The 23085-nt window shown below is 40.8% G+C and overlaps 1 protein-coding gene and 1 pseudogene across 1 annotated transcript in view; one reads left to right on the forward strand and one right to left on the reverse strand.

Annotated features, from left to right (window-relative positions):
* Positions 1-23085, reverse strand: part of FKBP5 (FKBP prolyl isomerase 5) — a 117271-nt gene that overhangs the window by 19017 nt on the left and 75169 nt on the right. The window contains exons 6-7 of the mRNA XM_017870077.1: positions 6404-6560; positions 247-337 (exon numbers count right to left, since the gene is read on the reverse strand). Of these exons, the coding sequence (XP_017725566.1) occupies positions 247-337; positions 6404-6560 (248 nt within the window). The remainder of the gene's footprint in view (positions 1-246; positions 338-6403; positions 6561-23085) is intronic.
* Positions 16307-16919, forward strand: LOC108528320 (60S ribosomal protein L36 pseudogene; annotated as a pseudogene).

Consider the following 23085-nt stretch of genomic DNA (forward strand, 5'->3'; position numbering starts at 1 on the left):
AAAAAAAAAAAAAAAAAAAAAGCTGACACATAGGAACAAAATAAGAACACGGAGCTCCTTCGTTGTATATCAGCTGTGCTATGTCAGTTGTCCTATTCTTCAGCAGTAGTGTTGGAGGCAAGAGACAAACTTGATAATGAATAAACACCATCTATCTATACCACCTACTAAAATAAGATACTGATTTATAGGAAGTGGATGGAGAAGAAATCTACTATGATTTTAAGGAAGTTGGTATTTTCTCACCTTTTCGAAGCTCTTAAGTGTAACTTCATATATAAGCTCAGCATTAGGTTCAATACCAAATTTAGGCTTCCCTGCCTCTCCAAAACCATATCTGAAATGGAGAGTAAAAAATAAAACTTTAAAAGAATTGGTGTATTTCCAGGCACTTCCTTCAGTATTTTGAGGCATCAACAGAGCTATCATTTGCAAGCTACATGTGTCAGAGACCCTGAAGACAAACCAGATGTTGACCAGAAGATACAGTGTGAAGTATCTTCACTGCTACAGTTTTCTTAGAAACCAGGCTAGTTTAGTTTTCTTTTTTCCTTCACAATCACACGTAATGCAACACCTGTACTCCTTGGGGCAGCTTGATTCATGGGATTTTAAATGTCACTGCCTTTTTCTCTACTTGATTTTATATCTAGTGGTTTTTTTTGTTTTTTGTTTTTATAAAATGGCCATGATTTAGCTGCCAGGAATTTTCCCCTAAGTTTTATCAGCAGAAAGGACAGAGAAGACACAGTCTCTGTAATTGTTAGAGTGGTACTCGTTGGAAGGATGTTTTAATAAGCTTTTAACTTTAAAGTGCTGTCACCTTCTAGTAGTATCACCTCCAGTCATGTAAGTGAAGGGGAAAGGCTCACACATCAGGAGAGAAAAGTTTTCACACTATTTAAGTTTTGTAAAAGCACATGAAGAAACACAAATAATATAATGATACACTCAAAAATAGCTGCCCTAGCAAGTTCTGACACCTCGTCTAGAGACATATTCTTATGGCTTGTAGCTATTAGAGTGTAGGATTCTATACCTTTTAGCCAAAACTTACTGAAAAAAATAACTGAGGACATACAAATTTGCTTTTTTGGGATCATGTAAGATCTCCAGCAAATTAAATGTATTCCGGAAGCAGATATTTACTAGAATGGCAGCTGCGGCAGAGCTCTGTCTGGTTCCACTGTTTCCCAGCGTTTAGAACAAGGCCTAGCATATTAGTCAAGTGTTCACCGAAATATATTCTGTTCCCATTTGTTGCAAGTCAAGCTGTTCTTTAATATATGAAATGGTATTACAAAAAACTTAGTAAACTCAAGCTTTCAGGGTACAGGTTGAAAGATGTCAAAACCGAGTTATCTAATACCTCCAGTTTTCTCTGGGGCAAAGGGACTAGAGTGGGAACACTCAAATTTTGTTGCTTGCACCACTTTATTTACCCTTTGCCTGAATTTTCCAGGAATAAAAATGCTTACTCACTCACCTCCACTGTTACACAGAAAATGGAAGCTGGCGCCAGAAAGAGGAAGAGAGACGCGAGAGCTGCTAGGAATGAGGAGCTGGGCAAAGGGTATCTTCCGCAAAGACATAAAAAAGGACATAATTACCAATGACCAATTTTAAGAAGTGATGCCTAATTTTCTACTTTGAGATCTTAGATGTATATATCTACTATCTTGTTTCTGCCATCTGATAAATTAAAAAAAAATCCTTAACTACCCAGGTAGGTAGGTGAGTCCTTGCTAAGCACATGTTTACCGACAGCATGTTATATTTGGAATCTTGTGCTAAGCAGTTGCAAATGCAACAAATGATCTGGCATTTGCCTTAGACCAGTGGATCTCAACCAGGGTGATTTTAACTCCTCTTCCCTCCAGGAAACCTTTGGCAATGTCCAGAAATATTATGGGTTGTCACAACTATGGGGGTGCTACTGGTGCTGGATGGATATTCTATAATGCACAAGACAGCCCCCTATGACCAAGAATTAGCAAGCCCAAAGTGTCAACAGTGCTGAGGATGAGAAAATCTGCCTTAGAGGAAGGCGGGTGGGGAGTGTGGGGTTGAATGAAGAGAGGCACCAAGTGTCCTATTATTGATGGGATGAAAGAAGACTAAAGAAAAATATTATTTCTACACTCTCTCCCAGGTTAAAATGAAGCGATTCAGTCAAGATACATGTGGCGCACATGATCTTGCAGAGGTGAAAGCCCACGGCAAGATATTCTGGCAGCACCTATCCTGACTTCCATATTACACAGAAAGTTGTCAGCCTGGGTAAAGAAGGAACCAGGGCACTCAACTCATCTGACTGAAAAACAAAACACCACAAGAGGAATCCCAGGACCCAACCAAAAGATAATCTAAACTACAGTAACAAAAGGAATTCAGTGTTAATGCCCTTGAATTAAGTTTCCTCCAGAGATTAGAGATACAAATAATGACTTTTAATGACCATTAAGCCTTAATGTGCATATAAGAAGCACTTGGACTAGGAGCTCTTATCAATCGCTCCATTTTTACAGATAAAGAAACAGAGGCTCAGAGATAAGTGCTTCCTGAGAAGTCACACAAAGAGGCAGTGGTAGAGCCAGGGTTTAAATTCAGACCCTGTGTGTCCCCAGAAAATCAGTTTTTTTTGACTCATACTGCCTCATAACTAGACACTATGGCTCTCAGTAGCCTGTTTTTTTTTTTTTTTTTTTTTTTTGAGACAAGAGTTTCACTCTGTCACCCCAGGCATCGTGCAGTGGTATGATCTCAGCTCACTGCAACCTCTGCCTCCTGGGTTCAAGTGATTCTCCTGCCTCAGCCTCCCAAGGAGCTGGGATTATAAGCATGCGCCCCATGCCCAGCTAATTTTGTGTTTTAGTAGAGACGGGGTTTCACCATGTTGGCCAGGCTGGTCTTGAACCCCTGACCTCAAGTGATCCTCCTGCCTCGGCCTCCCAAAGTGCTGGGATTACAGGTGTGAGCCACCTCGCCCGACCAATAGCCTGTGTTTTTGTTTGGAGTTCATGCATGACAGAAACATAAGGAAAGGAAGGAAAAAAAGTTAAAACTATATACACTTTACCTAAAACAAAAAAGATTTATTAGTCTCAGTATTTAAAACAATACAAAGGGAAGCTATTGTCCCAATGAGGAGAAAGAAAAACGGATTGTCTGGAAATGTTTTATGAATTTCTTACTATGAAGACATTCTAGGCCAGGTGTGGTGGCTCACACCTGTAATCCTAAGCACTTTGGGAGGCTGAGGCTGGAGGACTGCTTGAGCCCAGGAGTTTGAGACCAGCCTGGACAACTTAGTAAGACCCTGTTTCTACAAAATGAAAAAAATTAGCCAGGCAGGGTGGAGCATGCCTGTAGTCTCAGCTACCTGGGAGCTTGAGGTGGGAGGATCCCTTGAGCCCAGGAGTTCGAGGCTACAGATTATGCCACTGTACTCCAGCCTAGGTGACAAGAGTGAGACCCTGTCTCGGGGGGTGGGGGAGGGAAAGAAAGAAAACATTCTTCCCAAGAGTCTATCAGAGTATCAGAGTCAAAGAGAAGGTCAGTCTTGGAAATTTTCTGGAGAATGAAATACAGATAACACTAAGAGCTATTTGCAGATATTTTCTGCAACAGCCATACTTATAGCAACATTTAGCTGCAATGTTTTATGAAAGTGGGAACCTGAATAAAAGAAGTAAATTCACTACATGCACTGAAAACATGCATAGCATGTAGGGGTTTTCTATACACACACACACAGGGTATGCATAAAAGTACATATATATATACACACACACATATATAGCATGTAGGGGTTTTCTACATATATATGTAGTACTACGTAATGCATATGCAGCAGTCTCGTATTACAGAGAATGCACTTCACATAATTCTTCAACATACCAACCAACACCTTGAACAAAAATAATGTTCCTTTCTAAATATGCTAAACTATTTCCATAAAACACATGAAAAATTTTTATACCTAGAAATTTATGAAAACCTATTGACAACTTTTATGCCTGAAAAGATCTGAAAAATCGATCTCATGTTAAACAGGATTTCCTTTTTCTTGTGGTCCGAGGGTAAAATGGAAGAGAAGACAAGCTGTCACAACAGCAACAAAAGCTCACACACCGCAGGCTCACTTGTGCCCTACATGTGCAGGATTTCATTTAGCTCTCCATAACTTTATGAGGTGGATACTCTCATCCCCATTTACAGAGGGGAAACTGAGGCTTAGGAGGGTTAAGTGCCTTGGCCAAGTGCACAGAGCAGGGTCTAGCCACTAATGAGACAACAAACAGTTTAAATCCGAAAAGAACTGTTTGTGTTAAAAAATATAAAGACAATTTCTATTTTTCTTTGCCATTAAACTTGAGACATCTGTCCCCACAACTGCCTTGTCAGCCAGGCTAAAATGTAATGTATATAAACTGGTTCATATAACATTACATTGTCATAATACATACAGAATTTATCCTAAGGGAGCTTAAATGTTGAAAACATACATTACGCATAAATTCACCTCTCTGAGTTTAGAACTACTGTAATTTTGAAATGCTGATTAAAAATAATCAGATATAGCCTGGCGCAGTGGCTCACACCTGTAATCAATCCCAGCACTTTGGGAGGGTGAGGCAGGCGGATCACTTGAGTCCAGGAGTTGGAGACCAGCCTGGGCAACATGGCAAAACCCTGTCTCCACAAAAAATACAAAAAGTAGCTGGGTGTGGTGGTGCACACCTGTAGTCCCAGCTACTCCAGAGACTGAAGTGGGAGGATCATCTGAGCCCTGGAAGCTGAGGTTGCAGTGAGCCGTGATTGTGCCACTGCACTCCAGCCTGGGCGACAGAGTGAGATCCTGTTACAAAAAAAAAAAAAAAAGTAATTAGAGATTATTTGGATATGGAAGAGATAGCTTTTTCTATGCTCTATCTGAATTTTAAGAAGTATCTCCTAGAAACAGAATTAGTTTTACCTAAGAATAAACTACAAATATAGAGTAAATGTTAATATAAATAAGACACATTGAAGTGGCGGCTATAGTTAGTGGAAAGAGGAACCAGGTAGAGAAAAAGAAGGCATTATACAAAGGGTGCCTCAGTGAGGGCTATAAAGAGTTCAAGGTAGAGCATTTTGGAAGGATTTTCAAGTGGTAGTTGCATGGCTAAAACATCACCTCAAAAATATGATTATGGGCTGGGTGTGGTAGCACTTTGGGAGTGCTGGCCTCCCAGCACTTTGGGAGGCCGAGGTGGGAAGATCACTTGAAGTCAGGTGTTCGAGACCAGCCTGGCCAACATAGTGAAACCCTGTCTCTACTAAAAATACAAAAATTAGACAGGCATGGTGGCGAGTGCCTGTAATCTTCAGCCTCAGCTACTCGGGAGGCTGAGGCAGGACAATTACTTGAACCCGGAGGTAGAGGTTGCAGTGAGCCAAGATCATGCCACTACACTCTAGCCTGGGTGGCAAAGCAAGACTCCATCTCAAAATATATATATATATATATGATTATGGATCAAGTGCTGGGGCAAAGGTAAACTGCCGTTGGATTACTACAGAGTCTACAAAATGACACCACCAAAGGCATAACATCACCTACTGGCAAGTGCAGGTCATCAAGATTCTCAGTAACTCAGAATCCCACTGTCTGAAATCCATGGAGCCAGGGGCAGGATACACTAGATAAGCAGATGCACTCTCATGCAGACAAAATCAAAACACCCTGGGTTCTCTCAGGGGTCTGTTTCTCAAGACAGAAGGGTTGGATTCATGGTATAATTTTAGATCTAAAAATAATACTAAACATGTTTTCATAAGAGAGACTGTCAGTGTCTGATGGTTCTAAGCTTGGAAGTGCTAATGGATATCCTTATGATGGGAAAAATCTAGGCAAAAAATGAGTCATCTCCGTTGTCTTTAGATCCAGGAAGAATGTGCTTTTTTTTTTTTTTCCAGGGACTCTGTATAAGACCAAGTGACACAAGTTCAAGTGGTAGTAAATCATCCAAATGCTTCTTTGACTCCCAACCCCCATATTTTCCTGCCTCCTGCCTAATTTAGAGAAAAGGGAAGAGGGGGTGAGAGAACCACATATGAGAAGGGTCCATAACTGCCTGTCTTGGCAATAATGCAGACAAAACAAATCATCACAAAAGCAAAAAGTGCCTGTAAGTCCTATTCTGAACATATATCAATCAAGTAAACATGCTCACAAACCTCTATGATATTGTAAGGTCCATTAATTTATGTGATGACTAACTGCAGCCTGATTTAATTGTTTCCGTTGTTGGATTAACTTCACTGAAAATGCCAAAACACTGAATGAAAAATTTTGCAAGCATATTCCTGTCCTTTAGGTGACTTCCTAAACTGTGTTCCAAACTGGTATGCTGCTTACCTTGGTCCAAGATATAAAATACACTGTTCTTCCCGCTGCATTTTCTCCAGAGCTTTGTCAATTCCAATTGGAATGTCGTGGTCTTCTCCTTCACCCACAGTGAATGCCACATCTCTGCAGTCAAACATCCTTTCACCACAGCGGCCTTCCAGGTGGACTGAGGGCAAGGGGACAGAAGTCAACAGAGCTGCTTCTTAGGACTGGCTAATTCAGTGATGTGATAAATGAGTGGCCGACAATGTAGCAAATACCATTTCCCCTTTCTCATTTCATCGAGAGACACACACAGTATGTCTTGGTGAAGCTTAGTCTACCCAGTCTGAAAGTTTAGGAGCAACCATATTTCTGTTTTGGGTTAAACTTGTAATTACTGATATTTGTATCAATAAGACAGTTTAGCAGGTAACAAACCAGAAACATAGATTTATTCTAAGCCTACTATGTGACAGAAGTTTCCTCACCTATAATACAACGTCAAGACATGCTGGATTATTTAATAGTTATCAAATGCCACAAATTTAATATCAAATATATAATGGCTTAAACACCTATAACTGCATCTTGGCTTCAGATGCCAAAAAACCAAACTAAATGGCTATTTCTCCAATGATATACAAAGGTTAAATGAATAAGATGCTCCTTCTTCTTTAAGAGTCCTAATCTCATTCACAAATATATCTGAATAAAAATGGTAAATCCAAAGATAGCAACATCAATAACTATCTTAGCTATATCCTTTACTGGAAATAATAAATGTAAAGTGTGAAAGAATCAATAGTCTACTATAACTTCACAAATCAAATTACTTAATAACCTCCCCTGAAATGTTAGGAAGCCAATTTTGGGAGGCCTAATTTCTTGTTCCACCCCAATTTACTAAGCTCATTACCAGGGTAATTTCATATTAAAATAAGAGGCTTTTTATCTTATTTTAAGACAAAATAGGAAAAATGCATACAGATATCTATTTTTTCTTGATCAGTTAAACTCTTTTTTGAGACAAGAGTCTTGCTCTGTCTCACCCAGGCTGGAGTGCAGTGGCACAATATTGGCTCACTGCAGCCTCCACCTCCTGGGTTCAAGCAATTCTCTTGTCTCAGCCTCTGAAGTAGCTGGGATTACAGGTGTGAGCCACCACACCCGGTTAATTTCGTATTTTTAGTAGAGACAGGGTTTCACCACGTTGCCCAGGCTGGTCTCGAACTCCTGACCTCAGGTGATCCACCCGCCTCAGCCTCCCAAAGTGATGGGATTTCAGGCATAAGCCACCATGTCTGGCCTAGACTCTTTATTTCTAGGAAAAACAATACTCTGAAACTTTACAACTACTTTTAATATTAAGGGTATTTATTCTTTCTATTTAAGTTTTTGATGTAATAAGAAAAATGGATGGCTGGTAATATAGCATAACAGTCACCAAGCAATATGATAATTTGGATTTCATAAGAAAATCCTGACTAGGCGCGGTGCCTCACACCTGTAATCCCAGCACTTTGGGAGGCCGAGGCGGGCAAATCACCTGAGGTCAGGAGTTTGAGACTAGCCTGGCCAACATGGCAAAACCCCATCTTTACTAAAAATATAAAAAATAGCCAGGTGTGGTGGCACGTGCCTGTAATCCCAGCTACTGGGGAGGCTGAGGCACGAGAATCACTTGAGCCTGGGAGGCGGAAGTTGCAGTGAGCCGAGATCATGCTACTGCACTCCAGCCTCCAGCCTCCAGCCTCCAGCCTCCAGCCTCCAGCCTCCAGCCTCCAGCCTCCAGCCTGGGCAACACAGGGAAACTCTGTCTCAAAAAAAAAAAAAAAAAGAAAATCCTTTATTTCTACTTCTGTAATATAACAGCCTATATTCAAAATTAGAGATTTCCTAAAATGCTTCTAACACTGGCTGATCTACTTTAGATCAACGACTTGTAGAGAGACTAAAAATCACTCGTTCTGTTATACTCATTTCATGCCCAATAAGACAACTATTACCTCCCAAATAAAAATTCAAATCTAACTCATTCTACTTTTGAACTACATGATCTCAATGAAGCTCTAAAATTCTATAATTCTATGACCTGGTAATATCACTCTCAATATCAATATAGCCCAGAAACCAGCTTCAAATCGAATTCCTGCAGTTAATCATTTAATTGAATTACCTCTAGCCCAGGCCTGAGAAATGAGAAAAACTGAAAAATGAACAGGAATGGTGTAGACACTAGGTGCCAGAATGTCCACAGGACATTTATGCTCTAAAGCTTTCTACCCTTTTCTTCTCTTTTTTCTTTTGATTTGCTAAATCTTCTCTGTATTGTTCCAAATGTGTGCTGCCGAAGTGAGTGCTCACTGTCCTTTTTTAACTCACCAGTATTAACACCATCTTGACGTGTTTCCCTTGCAGACACAGAATGGGGTCTAGGAAACTTGGGCCAAACTAGAAAGGGCCTAACTCTTGAGTCAGCTCCTCCAAACAAGGGCTAGAACTGGAGTGTCTGGGTAGAGCTGGCATACAGCATTTTAGTTTATGTCCCACAGTCATGAATGCTGATAATTCCTTTTGTTATACTTACTTTTAGAATGCTCTAGATAAAATTAACTTGTGGCAAATTGAAAGTTCATTCTGGATTGGAAAACATTTAAAAAATAAATTCAACTTTAAAATTTTCAAATACAGTCATGCTTCACTTAAGGATGGGGATACATTCTGAGAGATGTGTCATCAGGTATTCTCATCGTTGTGGGAACATCTTAGAATATTCTTACACAAATCAAGATGTAGCAGCCTACTATAACCTAGGCTAAGTGGTGTAGCATATTGCTCCTAGGCTACAAATCGGTATAGCATGTTACTGTACTGAATATGGTAGGTAACTGTAACACGATGGTAAGTACTTGCGTATCTAAACATTGAGAAGGTAGAGTAAAAATAAGGAATTATAATTTCATAGGACCACTGTCCGATGTGCAATCTGCTGTTAAACAAAATGTTATGCAGCATATGACTGTACATGCATACTAGAGAGGTTCTACAGGGAGTCTGAAGCTTAAGATATTTTTACTCAATTTGTTGAGGGTGGTGACACACCCCTATAAGTCCCAGCTACTCAGGAGGCTGAGGTGGGAGGACTGCTTGAACCTAGGAGTTCAAGGCTGCAGTGAGTTGTTATTGCGGCACTGCAGTCCAGCCTGGGTGACAGAGTGAGACCCTGTCTCCATTAAAAAAAAAAAAAAAAAAGATATTTTACTGAAGTAAAATTGATGTTTCTAAAGAGGTTATGAGTTCTAAATATTTAAAACTCTGCCCAAGAAATTTAGACTAATAACGTTTTCATAAAAAAAAAAAAAGATTTGCTGAGCAAAGTAAATTTCAGCTCATGTATTGTGGAATGTCTCAAGCATAGAGATTTATTGTCCTAGTAGCTCACAACTTAGTTAACAGATTTTTTTCGTCTGAAGTTTATTGTTGGAAGTATCATCTTCCTCCCTTAAGGAGAGTACATTTAGTGGGGGAGGAAATTATCAGTACATTTGTTGTGGCTTTTGGTTGATCGAGTTTGAATGTTTTCAAAACAGGAAATCCAGAGACTCTGCAAGGATTCCTGCCTGTGCGTTAGTTTCCCAGGCTGTTTTTCAGCTTGATGTATGTACTTGATATTAAAATGATATAAGCAATCTCAGAAGTTCTCTTTAGATGTGATAACCCATCATTAGTGAGGGAAAAAGACTGGCTACTAATAAACATGTTGGGAAAGATAAATGAAGTAACCGTGCCAAAAAAAAAAAGTCAAACTGTAACAAAGGCATAATTAAGAAAGCAAAACATTCATTGTAGCTCGTCTTTCTCAGAGAGACAATAAATGACAGAACTAGTGTCTGATGCTGTAATAGGACAGTAAACATTTGTGGTAGCTCTTATAAATATTTTCTACTTTACATGTGGACTAATCTTTTTTTTTTTCCTGGTAAATCTAACCCTTCAAAATTGGACCCTGTAGTACTATAAAATCTTAAATGGATACACATCCAGACACATACACCCCAGTTTATATAAAAAAAACCAAAACCATCACTTTGTAATACTGACAATATTCGGAATGTCAGAGTAAAAGGAGGTATCACAGCCTCATGGTGAATACAGCCCATTGATTCTCTACATGTACAAGGGCATTGCTGGGTTAACTGGTTTCTAAACTTGGAACACTGATGTGACAAGTTCTACAAGACTGCTGACAAGAACTCACATACTACTTGGAGCCACCAAAGACTGCTGATTGCCACAGTAGGGGCCCCGCTTGCGGTAACAGATGCAGATGTGCCTAGTTCCTATAGCTCCACTTATTCTTTTTAATGTTATCTTTAAAATTGCTACCAAAAAAGCCAAAACAAAACAAAAACCATGGCAGCTCTGGCTGTGGAAGACCTGTGGTTGCTTTTTGACCTGGCATCTTTTAGTGCAAATACTAACTTAATAAATATTTAATAATAACCATCATGACTCACTGGGAGTGCAGCCTCTAGGGCTCAGGAGGTCTGTTGCTAATCCCAACCAGCATGATTTACGGGAAGTAAATCATCTATGACGTGCCCAAAGAGAATAAAAGTACATACAGGATGCTTCTACTTAGGGCTTTTTTGGTAGAGAAAGAAATAAACAAGTTAAAAAGAGACAACATTTTTTTCTTGACTTAAAGACTATGTAACTTAAAAGGGGAGGGAGGTCCTCCAAATCCCCACAAACTCAAACCAAACCAAATTACCCAAGCTTAGCTGCGCAATCGGAGTGTAACCACATCAAGCGAGCTGCAAAACATCACTTAAACTGGAGCTCTGACTTATTGTTCTCTTACTGCCCTAGAGCAATTTTGTTTTGAAGAGCACAGAACACCCTGTTCTGAATGTGGCTGGCACATGAACTCGATGTGCTGACAGCAATTTGTACTCCGATTAAAATAGGGGGGAAAAAAGGAAAGAGAGTGCACAGCAGTAACAAAAATGAAATGCAAGAACCCCTAAACCATGCAATTTGTATTTTAGGAAGCAAAACTGAGAAAGAGGCTCCATAACTTAAAAAACAAAAAAACAAAAAGCTGTAAATGCTCCAGCCTAAAGATATTAGCTCTGGTAAGTGTCTATTTTCCCTTTTCTAATTATAGTAGTTGGTGTCTGATAGCTTTGCACTCATTCTCAAAACAATTACTGGGTCATGGGGATCTGAATGGGAATATTGTAATGGCATTACTACTAGACAAGACTGGTTATGTGGCCAGAGAAAACCAGGTTGTGACAGGTTACTCCCACTGAGCAAAGGTTTTCTTTGTTGGTTAATTCATGCCAAGTGAGCTTCTCTCTGCCTGTGTCTCCTGCCTAATAGAGCATGGTATCCAAGAGAGTAGGATCTTAATAACCCCCTAAAAAAGCAAGCAGAGATGGCTTTCTAAAAGCAGGAGAACAAGAGAAACGCTTCCATCATGCATGGTGGTCAGATTTCCCCTAAACTGTCCCCCTTCCTCCTCTGCACTGTTTTGTATTACTTAGGATGAACACACACCACTGTAAGATTGCTTCCGGAACTGACGGACAGATGCTAGATGCTAACAGGCATGGAACTTGGCTCCTGGAACTGGGTAACATTTATGCAAATGATTTCTTTTCCTTAGTCTAAACAAGAAGTACACATCTGGCAACAAATTCTCCATGAACACCAGCCCTTACCAGTCGTCCATTCACACCACTATAGCACTTGCGTTAGACCTGGATTCCAGTTCCATTCTGGCACTTCGATTATGACTTTGGGCAAAGTAATTAAAGTGATTTGAACCTCAGTTTCTTCATTGATAGAATGTGCATAATATACTAGCTAAATGATAATTGTGGAGAGGATTAAATTAGATACTGAATTAGAGCTTTTAATCTAGCACCTGATATTCATTCATTCATTCATTCATTCATTCATTCATTCATTCATATGTTAGGGTGTCTATCATGTGAAAACGCTGTTGTAAAGTGTGGATATACAAAGATGAACTAAATGAATGTTAGCTATAATTATTTTCCTCCACCTAGTGGTAAATTATACCAGATTAAACATGTTTGAGAGCTCTGTGTAAGAAAACATTTAATGGCTTAACACAGAAAGCTGTCAAAGTATGAATAAAATTCTTAGTAAGCAAAGGCAGTATCTTGTACTTCTTTTGTGCCTCACAGTACCCAGCACAGAGTTCAGGGCCAGCAAGTAAATATTTATTTAGTGACTAATCTTAAAATAGGGCATTAAGGACAGGGTGGTAATTTTCACTAATTTATACAAATTTTCCTTTTTGAATCTATTAGTATTCCTATTTTAATAAATTCTAGGAAGCTATACAAATTCCATATTGACATGGAACCTTTGTTTTTTAATACTATTCTAAAATAAATGACCAACTGGCTGGAATTTTTTTTTTTTTTGTAACAACAGCCCCAGCAGCAGCAACAAAAGACTGTTTTCTTTCTTTTTTTGAGACAGAGTCTTGTTCTGTTGCCCAGACTGGAGTGTAGTGGTGTGATCTTGCCTCACTACAACCTCAACTTACTGCAACCTCTGCCTCCTGAGTTCAAGGAATTCTCATTCAGACTCCCGAGTAGCTGGGACCACCATGCCCAGCTAATTTTTGTGTTTTTAGTAGAGACAGGGTTTCGCCATGTTGGCCAGGCTGGTCTTGAACTTCTGACCTCATGTGATCCTCCTGCCTCGGCCTCCCAAAGTGCTGGGATTACAGGTGTGAGCCACTGTGCCCGGCCTCTTTATTTTTTTGTTTTGAGTTGGGGGTCTCACTCTGTTGCCCAGCCTGGAGTGCAGTGGTGTGATCATGGCTCATTGCAGCCTCACACTTGTAGACTCAAGCTATTCTCTTTCCTCAGCCTCCCTAGTAGCTGGGACTATAGGCACACACCACCATGCCTGGCTATTTTGTTGTTGTTGTTGTTAAGAATGGGGTCTCACCATATTGCCAGGCTGGTCTCGTACTCCTGGCCTCAAGCAATCCTCCCACCTTGGCTTCCCGAAGTGTTGGGATTACAAGTGTGAGCCACCATGGCTGGCCAGAAAGACTTATTTTCTACTATGATTTTATTCTACCTGAAGACTTGAAGATACCTTTTTGGAAGAAAGAAATTATATAAATCCAAAATATTTGAAAGAATGAACACTGGCCACTTTAGACCAAGTACCGTTATTACATTATTTTGTGAAAACATATAATAAAGTGGTTCCAAGAATTTGCTCTCTATTCCTGGACTTATATCCCAGGACATTCATAAATACTTCAAAAGCATATGAAAAACAAAAACGTAAAGTCTCACAGCTCCATCAGATCTCAATATGGGCAGATGTAATCTTTCCTCTATTTTCAATTTTTGGTACATTTTTGGTGTTTCATTTATAAAGAACACGTAGCTAGACATTGTTGTTGTTCTCACTTTATAAGACCTTTTGCCTTTAATAGGTGACTTTATCCCATTCATATTTTTTGTAATCACTGACATGAGTGGTTTTATTCTTGTCTTAGGTTTTCTACACAATGTTTTTTTTTTTTTTTTTTTTTTTTTGAGACAGAGTCTCGCTCTGTCACCCAGGCTGGAGTGCAGTGGCACGATCTCAGCTCACTACAACCTCTGCCTCCCAGGTTCACATCATTCTCCTGCCTCAGCCTCCCGAGTAGCTGGGACTACAGGCGCCCGCCACCACGCCCAGCTAATTTTTTGTATTTTAGTAGAGACGGGGTTTCACCATGTTAGCCAGGATGGTCTCAATCTCCTGACCTCATGATCTGCCTGCCTTGGCCTCCCAAAGTGCTGGGATTATAGGCCTGAGCCACCACACCCGGCCAGTGTTTTCTCATTTTTTTAAAACAACTTTCGCTCAACTGATGAAGTTTTCCTTGTTCCTCTATTTCCCCACTCTACATGGAGTGGTTTGGAAATTCTACATGCTATTCTTACTAGTACTTTCCATTAAAGTCTGAACAAATCATTTAAAGATATATATATATATACACACACACATATATTTATCAATGTTCAGAATCAATCAGCATAAAGCATTCAATAAAATCCAACATCCCTTCATTATAAAAAAAACCCTCAATAAACTAAGCATCAAAGGAACATACTTCAAAATAGTAAGAGCCGCCTATGACAATATCTTTTTTTTTTTTTTTTTTTTGAGACAAGGTCTTATTCCATTGCCCAGGCTGGAGTGCAGTGGTGCAACCATAACTCACCGAAGCCTCTATCACCCATGCTCAAGTGATCCTCCTGCATCAGCCTCCCAAGTAAGCTGGGACTACAGGGGCATGCCACTATGTGCGGCTAATTTTTTTTATTTTTTGTAGAGACAAGGTTTCACTATGCTGCCCAGGCTCGTCTTGAACTTCTAGGCTCATGCAATCCTCCTGCCTCGGTCCTCCAAAGTCCTGGGATTACAGGTGTGAACCACCGCACTGAGCTGTCAATATCATACCGAACGGGCAAAAGTTGGAAGCATTCCACCTAAGAACTGGAACAAAAAAAGGGTGTCCACTCTTACAACTCCTATTCGGCATGGTACTGAGCCACAGCAATCGGTATACGGCAAGTCCTAGCCTGAGCAATCAGGCAAGAGAAAGAAATAAAAGGCATCCAAATAGGAAACCAGACCCTCTACCTCTCACCATATATAAAAACAAACTCAAGACGGATTAAAGGCTTAAATGTAAGGCTTCAAACTATATAAATCCCAGAAGAAAACCTAGAAAATACTCTTCCGGACATTGCCTGGGCAAAGAATTTATGACTAAGTCCCCAAAATCAAATGCAACAAAAAAAACCTGACAGTTGGGACCTAATTAAACTAAAGAGCTTCAGCACAGCAAAATAAACTACCAACAAAGCACACGGACAAACTACAGAATGGGAGAAAACATTTGCATATTATGCATCTGACAAAGGACTAATATCCAGAATCTATAAAGAACTTAAATCAACAAGAAAAAAATAAATAGCCCCATTAAAAAGTAGGCAAAAGACACGAAGCAGCAGTCAACGAACATGGAAAAAATGCTCAACATCACTAATCATCAGAGAAATGCACATCAAAACCATAACGAGATACCATCTCACACCTGAGTCAGAATGACTATTATTAAAAAATCAAAAAATAACAGATGTTGGCAAGGTTGTGGAGAAAAGGGAATGCTTAAACACTGTTGATGAGAATGGAAATCTGTTCAACTCCTGTGGAAAGCAGTTTGGAAATTTCTCAAAGAACTAAAAATCAAACTACCATTTGACCCAGCAATCCATTACTGGGTATACAACCAAAGGAAAAGAAATCGTTCCATCAGAAAGAGAGCTGGCATTTGCACTGACATGTTTACTGCAGCATTGTGTGTGTGTGTGTGTTTTTGAGACCGAGTTTCACTCTGTTGCCCAGGCTGGAGTGCAGTGGCACGATCTTAGCTCACTACAACCTCCACCTCCCAGGTTCAAGCAATTCTCCTGCCTAAGCCTCCCAAGTAGCTGGGACTACAGGTGCCCGCCACCACGCCTGGCTAATTTTTGTATTTTTAGTAGAGGCAGGGTTTCACCATATTGGCCAGGCTGGTCTTAAACTCCTGACCTCAAATGATCCACCTACCTCGGCCTCCCAAAGTGCTAGGATTACAGGCATGAGCCACCGCATCCAGCTTGTTTTGTTTTGAGATAGGGTTTAGCTTTATTGTCCAGGTTAGAGTGCAGTGGTATAAATGTGACTCAAATGATCCTCCCACTACAGCCTCCTGAGTAGCCGGCACTACAGGCATGCACCACCATGCCTGGCTTTTTTTTTTTTTTTTCTGTAGAAATGGGGTCTTACTACGTTGCCCAGTTTGGTCTCAAACTCCTGGGCTCAAGTGATCTTTCCACCTTGGCCTCCCAAAGTGCTGGGATTACAGGCATGAGCCACCATGTCCAGCATAGCACTTACTCTTAAGTACAGTTATATTCTTAGTAGCAAAGACACAGAATCAACCTAGGTGTCCATCTACGGTGGATTGGATAAATAAAATGTGGGCTTCCTTCCACTATGGCCACCATTGGAGAGCAGCAGCCATGGCTCTGTGCTACCCTATGGCCGTGGGCTTCAATAAGGGCCACAAGGTGACAAGAACGTGAGGAAGCCCAGGCACAGCCGCCCTGGCAGGCACCTTACCAAATACACCAAGTTCGTGCAGGATATGATCTGAGAGGTGTGTGGCTTCACCCCATAGGAGCCGTGCACCATGGAGTTACTGAAGGTCTCCAAGGACAAATGGGCCCTCAAGTTCATCAAGACAAGGGTGGGGATGCACATCCACACCAAGAGGAAGCGGGAGGAACTGAGCAATGTCCTGGCCACCGTGACAAAAGCCACTGCCAAGAAGGACAGAGCACTCTGCCCTGCCCTCTCTCCAAAGTAAAGAATAGCTTGACAGACTTGAAAGAAAAAAAAAAAAAAAGAAAGAAAATGTGGTACATATACACCATGAAATACTATGCAGCCATAAAAAAGAATGAAAGGATGTCCCCTGCAGCAACACAGATGCAGCTGGAGGCCACTATCCTAACTGAATTAACACGAAACAGAAAACCAAATACTGCCTGTTCTCACTTATAAGTAGGAGCTAAACTCTGAGTACACACAGACATAAAGATGGAGACAAGAGACACTGGGGACTCCAAAAGCGAAAAAGGATGGAGGGGTAGGTACAAGGGCTATATTCTGTGTTCACTATCTGGATGATGGGTTCAATAGAAGCCCAAACCTCAGCATTATAGACAATATATCCATGTAACAAACTGGCACATGTCTCCCCTGAATCTTAAAAATAAAATAAAATAAAATAAAAGAATCAGCATAATCTCCCCTGGAACAAGAAATTAAGACAGCTGGTTGTGGTAGTACACTAGCTTGTAATCTCAACTACTTGGGAGGCTGCAGCAGGTGGATCGCTTAAGCCCTGGAGTTCAAGACCAGCTTGAGCAACATAGCAAGACCAAGTCTCTAGAAGGATAAAAAAAAGTTAGCTGGGTGTGCACCTGCAGTCCCAGCTACTCCGGTGGCTGAGGTGGGAGGACGGCTTGAGGGCAGGACGTTGAGCTGCAACGAGCCACAACTGTGCCACTGCATGCTAGCCTGGATGACAGAGCAAGACCTCATTTCCAAAAAAAATTTTTTTTTTTTTTTTTTTTTTTTTGAGACAGTCTTGCTCTGTCGCCCAGGCTGGAGCGCAGGGGCATGATCTCAGCTCACTGCGAGCTCTGCCTCCCGGGTTCACGCCATTCTCCTGCCTCAGCCTCCCAAGTAGCTGGGACTACAGGTGCCCCCACCACGCCCGGCTAATTTTTTGTATTTTTAGTAGAGATGGGATTTCGCCGTGTTAGCCAGGATGGTCTTGATCTCCTGACCTCATGACTCGCCTGCTTCAGCCTCCCAAAGTGTTAGGATTACAGGCGTGAGGCACTGCGCCTGGCCAAAAAATGTTTTAAAAAATAAAATAATCTTAGACAATTTTGCCTTCCCCTCTTCATTTCCTACCCTCACCACCTTTTGTTAAAATAACCCAGAATCCAGACTGTTATTGTTTTATTATTATTATTTTGAGACAGAGTCTCCCTCTGTCACCCAGGCAGTGGTATAATCTTGGCTCACTGCCACCTCTGTCTCCTGGGTTCAAGTGATTCTCCTGCCTCAGCCTCTTGAGTAGCTGAGATTACAGGCATGTGCCATCATACCTTGCTAAATTTTGTATTTTTAGTAGAGATGGGGTTTTGTCATATTGGCCAGGCTGGTCTCGAACTCCCAGCCTCAAGTGATGCACCCACCCCGCCCTCCCAAAGTGTGGGGATTACGGGTGTGGGCCACTGTGCCCAGTCCAGACTGTTTCATTATTAATATTACTTTTAACATTACAGCTCTACTGCTTCAGAGATCTTTCAGGACAAATGTATCTGATATGGGAATTACTTTTTTTTTCTCGCTACTGTTTCTTATGCCTTGAGTTGTTGCTTCTTATTTTTTTGTTTGTTTTGGTACATCTCACAGTATTTTTTCCAAAAATAAGAGTCTGCAAATTCCAAAAAGTTAATTTTGTTCTCGTACATAAATGATAGTTTGGCTGAGTATGGAATTCTAGGTTCAAAATACATATAGCTATAGACAATGATCAAAAGCATTGTCTTTGGTGTAATGAGTAAGATTCTTATTCCTTTGCACATAGCTTGTTCTTTCTTGGAAGAGTTCAGAATTTTCTTGTAAGCTACAGAATTCAGAAATTTCACCAGGATGTATCTGGGTGAAAAATCACTCCTTCCTCCTGGGTACCACTATCAACTGGCCCTTTCAATCTTAAGACTGTTTTTCTTTCATCGCCTATAGGAAATTTTCTATTAGATGTTTGATTAGATGCATATTACCTCTCCTGGATTTATTATCCATATCTTCTAATTTCTTTTTCACTATTCATCCCTCTTTTTTCCTGTGTTCTGAGAAACCCTTGGCTGTCTTTCAGATCACCAGATTTCAGGGACTATCCATTTTGCTCTTCAACCCTTCCTCTGAGTTTCAGTTTTGATTAATCATGCTCTAATTTCCAGAAACTTTCTTGTCCTCCCTTTCCTTTTTCAGGGAAGTTGGCTTTTTTACTTGTGAATTTGATGTCCTGTTAACAATTTCTGAAGACAATAATTAGTATTTTTAAAGTTCTCTTCTTCTGTTAGTCCACTTTAGTGGTGCTTTTTTTTCATGAGATTTGCTGATGATTCTTTGTTGTCTGGCTGTATTATAAAGGAAGGATTTGGGATGATCAAATGACTATAGTTAGCTGGCACCATTTTTCTAAGCAATTAGATATGTTTCCATGGCAGGCCTTTCTGCAAAAGGATGGGCTGATTGAGGAGATCTACGGGTGAAGATTTCACAAATATTTATTAAGCATTTACTATGAGCTGGGCATGATGGCACAGGAAAGTTGACTTCAGGAGCAGAACACTTTAGCATTATTTACTATGAAAAGCTGTCTTTTCACTTTTTTCCCCTTTAAATTTGTTTTAAAAGCTCAAAAAAGGCCGGGCGTGGTGGCTCACGCCTGTAATCCCAGCACTTTGGGAGGCCAAGGCAGGTGGATCACAAGGTCAGGAGATCGAGTCCATCCTGGCAAACGTGGCAAAACCCTGTCTCTACTAAAAATACAAAAAAATTAGCCAGACTTGGTGGCAGGCACCTGTAGTCCCAGCTACTCGGGAGCCTGAGGCAGGAGAATGGCATGAACCCAGGAGGCACAGCTTGCAGTGAGCTGAGATCGTGCCACTGCACTACAGCCTGAGTGACAGAGTGAGACTCTGTCTCAAAAAAAAACAAAAAGGTTTCAAAAACTACATTCATTTTCCCTAGTCTAAGTCCTAACACTTGGAGTCTTTTGAGGCACATTTGATTTTATTATTTATTTTTAAATGTATTTTATTATTTTCTATTTTATTTTAGGACCTGGTCTTACTGGTTTTAGCTTGGGAGAAAAAGTCACAGCCAGACCCTAGTCTAGTAGTTTTCAGTCCTTGCCTGCAAACTAATCTGGGAGTTAAAAAAAAAAAAAAATACTTGTGCCTAGAGTTCCATCTTCTGAGATTTGAGATTCTTATTTAACTGGTCTAGGTGTCAGAATTTTTAAAAGCTCCCTAGGTAATTCTAAATTCAGGAAAAGTTGAGAACTACTGCACTGGAGGTTTACTGGCCCCGCTGTTCCATCTTGTTTTATAACAACCCTGATGACTGCTGCACAGCCTGCTTGGGCTGCCTCATACCAGCTAACTATGAGCTTGGAGTTCTGCCTAAGCCTGTTGAGAGGAACAGTATGTACCTCTGCATAAGTCCTCTTTACACCTGTCTTGGGTTGGATTTGCTGAGACTAGTTTCCATTGGTCCAACTCCATCAACTTTACATATTCCAGAAATTCTCCATAATTTCTGATCCACTGTTACATTCCTCCCCTTTCCAGCACTATTATTGATTTCTTCTTCTTCTTTTGAAAATCTTTGCTCCCTCCATCTATCGTTTCAGTGAGATTTGGAGAGGGAAAGGAGGTATGCCAACAACTGGAACCTGTAGAACACTCTGTTGAAAATTTCACATTTAAAAATACTGCTGACTATCTGCATTCTTTGCATTCAAATGTGGCTGAAAGTACTGAGAGGCAAGAGAACCACATACAGCCAGCATTTTGATGGGCCTCTTCCAACCACTAAAGTTGACAAATCAGACGATGTGAGAGACTGGGGGATGGGGGAAGAGTAATTGGTAACTATTTAGAACCTTATGTAAGTCAGATTTGATTTTCTAAGAACGCAAAGCTTAAAAGTAGCAATGTAGCCATGACTTGCAATTAAACTTAAGTATAAGGACTGAAGTATCAGTCATCATAATCATATCAATTAGAGTACTTTAGAACACAGTAACTTTTTAAATGAAAGGAAAACTTTGAATAAAATTAAAAGATGGTCATCTTAACTGACATAAGAAAAAGTGGGACAGATTCTAGAAACTGATTTGCAACCATTAGGATCCTCATATAAAGAGTAAAAATCAAAATTTCTTTGAGAAAGAATAAATCCCATCAAACTAACCTAAGTTATCTCCTCCATACACAGACGAATCATGAAAAGGAAGTAAAAGTTTACAATTCAGAAAAGCCTTTTTGAGTCCATAATGTTATTCTTCCCCCAGAACCTAAAGAAATATGTTAGATAACATTTCTATTAAGATATATGATTGGCCGGGCGCGGTGGCTCAAGCCTGTAATCCCAGCACTTTGGGAGGCCGAGACGGGCGGATCACAACGTCAGGAGATCGAGACCATCCTGGCTAACACGGTGAAACCCCGTCTCTACTAAAAAATACAAAAAAAAACCCAACCGGGCGAGGTGGCGCGCGCCTGTACTTCCAGCTACTCGGGAGGCTGAGGCAGGAGAATGGCATAAACCCGGGAGGCAGAGCTTGCAGTGAGCCAAGATCGCACCACTGCACTCCAGCCTGGGCGACAGAGCCAGACTCCGTCTCGAGAAAAAAAAAAAAAGATATATGACTAATTTGAAGATGGTTATTAAAGGCAAATGAGGTCTCTAATAACCATGGTAGAGCCAAGAGGATTTGCTGATGGATGACATGTAGTAGATAAGAAAAAGAGGAGACAGCCAGGCACAGGGCTCACGCCTGTAATCCCAATACTTAGGGAGGCCAAGGTGGGTGGATCACCTGAGGTCAGGAGTTCAAGATCAGTCTGGCTAACATGGCAAAACCCCATCTTTGCTAAAAATACAAAAATTAGCTGGGCGTGGTGGTATGTGACTGCAGTCCTAGCTACTTAGGAGGATGAGGTGGGAGAATCACTTGAACCTGGGAGGCCACAGTTGCAGTGAGCTAAGATGTGCCATTGCACTCCAGCCTTGGCGACAGAAAAAGAAGAAGAGGAGTCAAGGATCTTTTTCCTTACATCAATTAAAAGGAAGCAAAACAAATTAGTGAAACACAATATATAGGGCAGAAAAAATTAAGTGTCCACTAAATGTCTGACACTTTTGTTCATAACTATTTGTATTAGTCCATTCTCATGCTGCCATGAAGAACTGCCCGAGACTGGGTAATTTATAAATAAAAGAGGTTTAACTGACTTAGTTTCACATGGCTGGGGAAGCCTCAGGAAACTTACAATCATGGCAGAGGGGGAAGCAAACATACCCTTCTTCACATGGCGGGAGGAGACAGAAGGGCCAGCAGGGTTTCCCTGCCAGACACTTGTAAAACCATCAGATCTCGTGAGAACTCACTCTATTATGAGAACCGCACGGGAGAAACTGCCCCCATGATTCAGTTACCTCCCACTGGGTCCTTCCCACAACACGTGGGGATCATAGGAACTACAATTCAAGATGAGATTTGGGTAGGCACATAGCCAAACCATATCACTGTCACACAACCTGTGGGAGTGGAAATTATTCCCATTTTACAGATTTAAAAAAAACTGGATGCTCCAGGTAGTTATGTAACTTGTCTAAAGTCATAAAAATATCAGGGAGCAATTCCAAGATTCAAAACTCAAGTCCATCACTTTCAAAGCCTATCTGTCCCCTCCTCCACACCACTTCATTGTCTCTTTACACAGAAATGGCAGAAATTTAGTAAATCACGTATCTATAACAACATATTGTAATGGGTGATCAGTGTCTATTGTTCTTGTTCACTCTACAGCTGACTTTAGTTCCAGGTTTTATTTTATTTATTTATTTGAGACGGAGTTTCACTCTGTCAGGCTGGAGTGCAGTGGTGCGATCTCCGCTCACTGCAACGTCCGCATCCCAGGATCAAGTGATTCTCCTGCCTCAGTCTCCCAAATAGCTGGGATTACAGGTGCCCACCACCACTCCAAGCTAATTTTTTGTATTTTTAGTAGAGATGGGGTTTTGCCATGTTGGTCAGACGGGTCTTGAATTCCTGACCTCAGGTGATCTGCCCGCTTCGGCCTCCCAAAGTGCTGGGATTACAGGCATGAGCCACCGCACCTAGCCTAGTTCCAGGTTTTATATCTGGTTTCACATCTAAGTGTATCTGGTGATGCTATAAAGAAAAGGCAAACCAGTAAAGACTGAGAAGATTTCAAAAAGAA

The sequence above is a fragment of the Rhinopithecus bieti genome, unplaced genomic scaffold (assembly GCF_001698545.2).
Source record: "Rhinopithecus bieti isolate Rb0 unplaced genomic scaffold, ASM169854v2 scaffold_4553, whole genome shotgun sequence".
Lineage (NCBI taxonomy): Eukaryota > Metazoa > Chordata > Mammalia > Primates > Cercopithecidae > Rhinopithecus > Rhinopithecus bieti.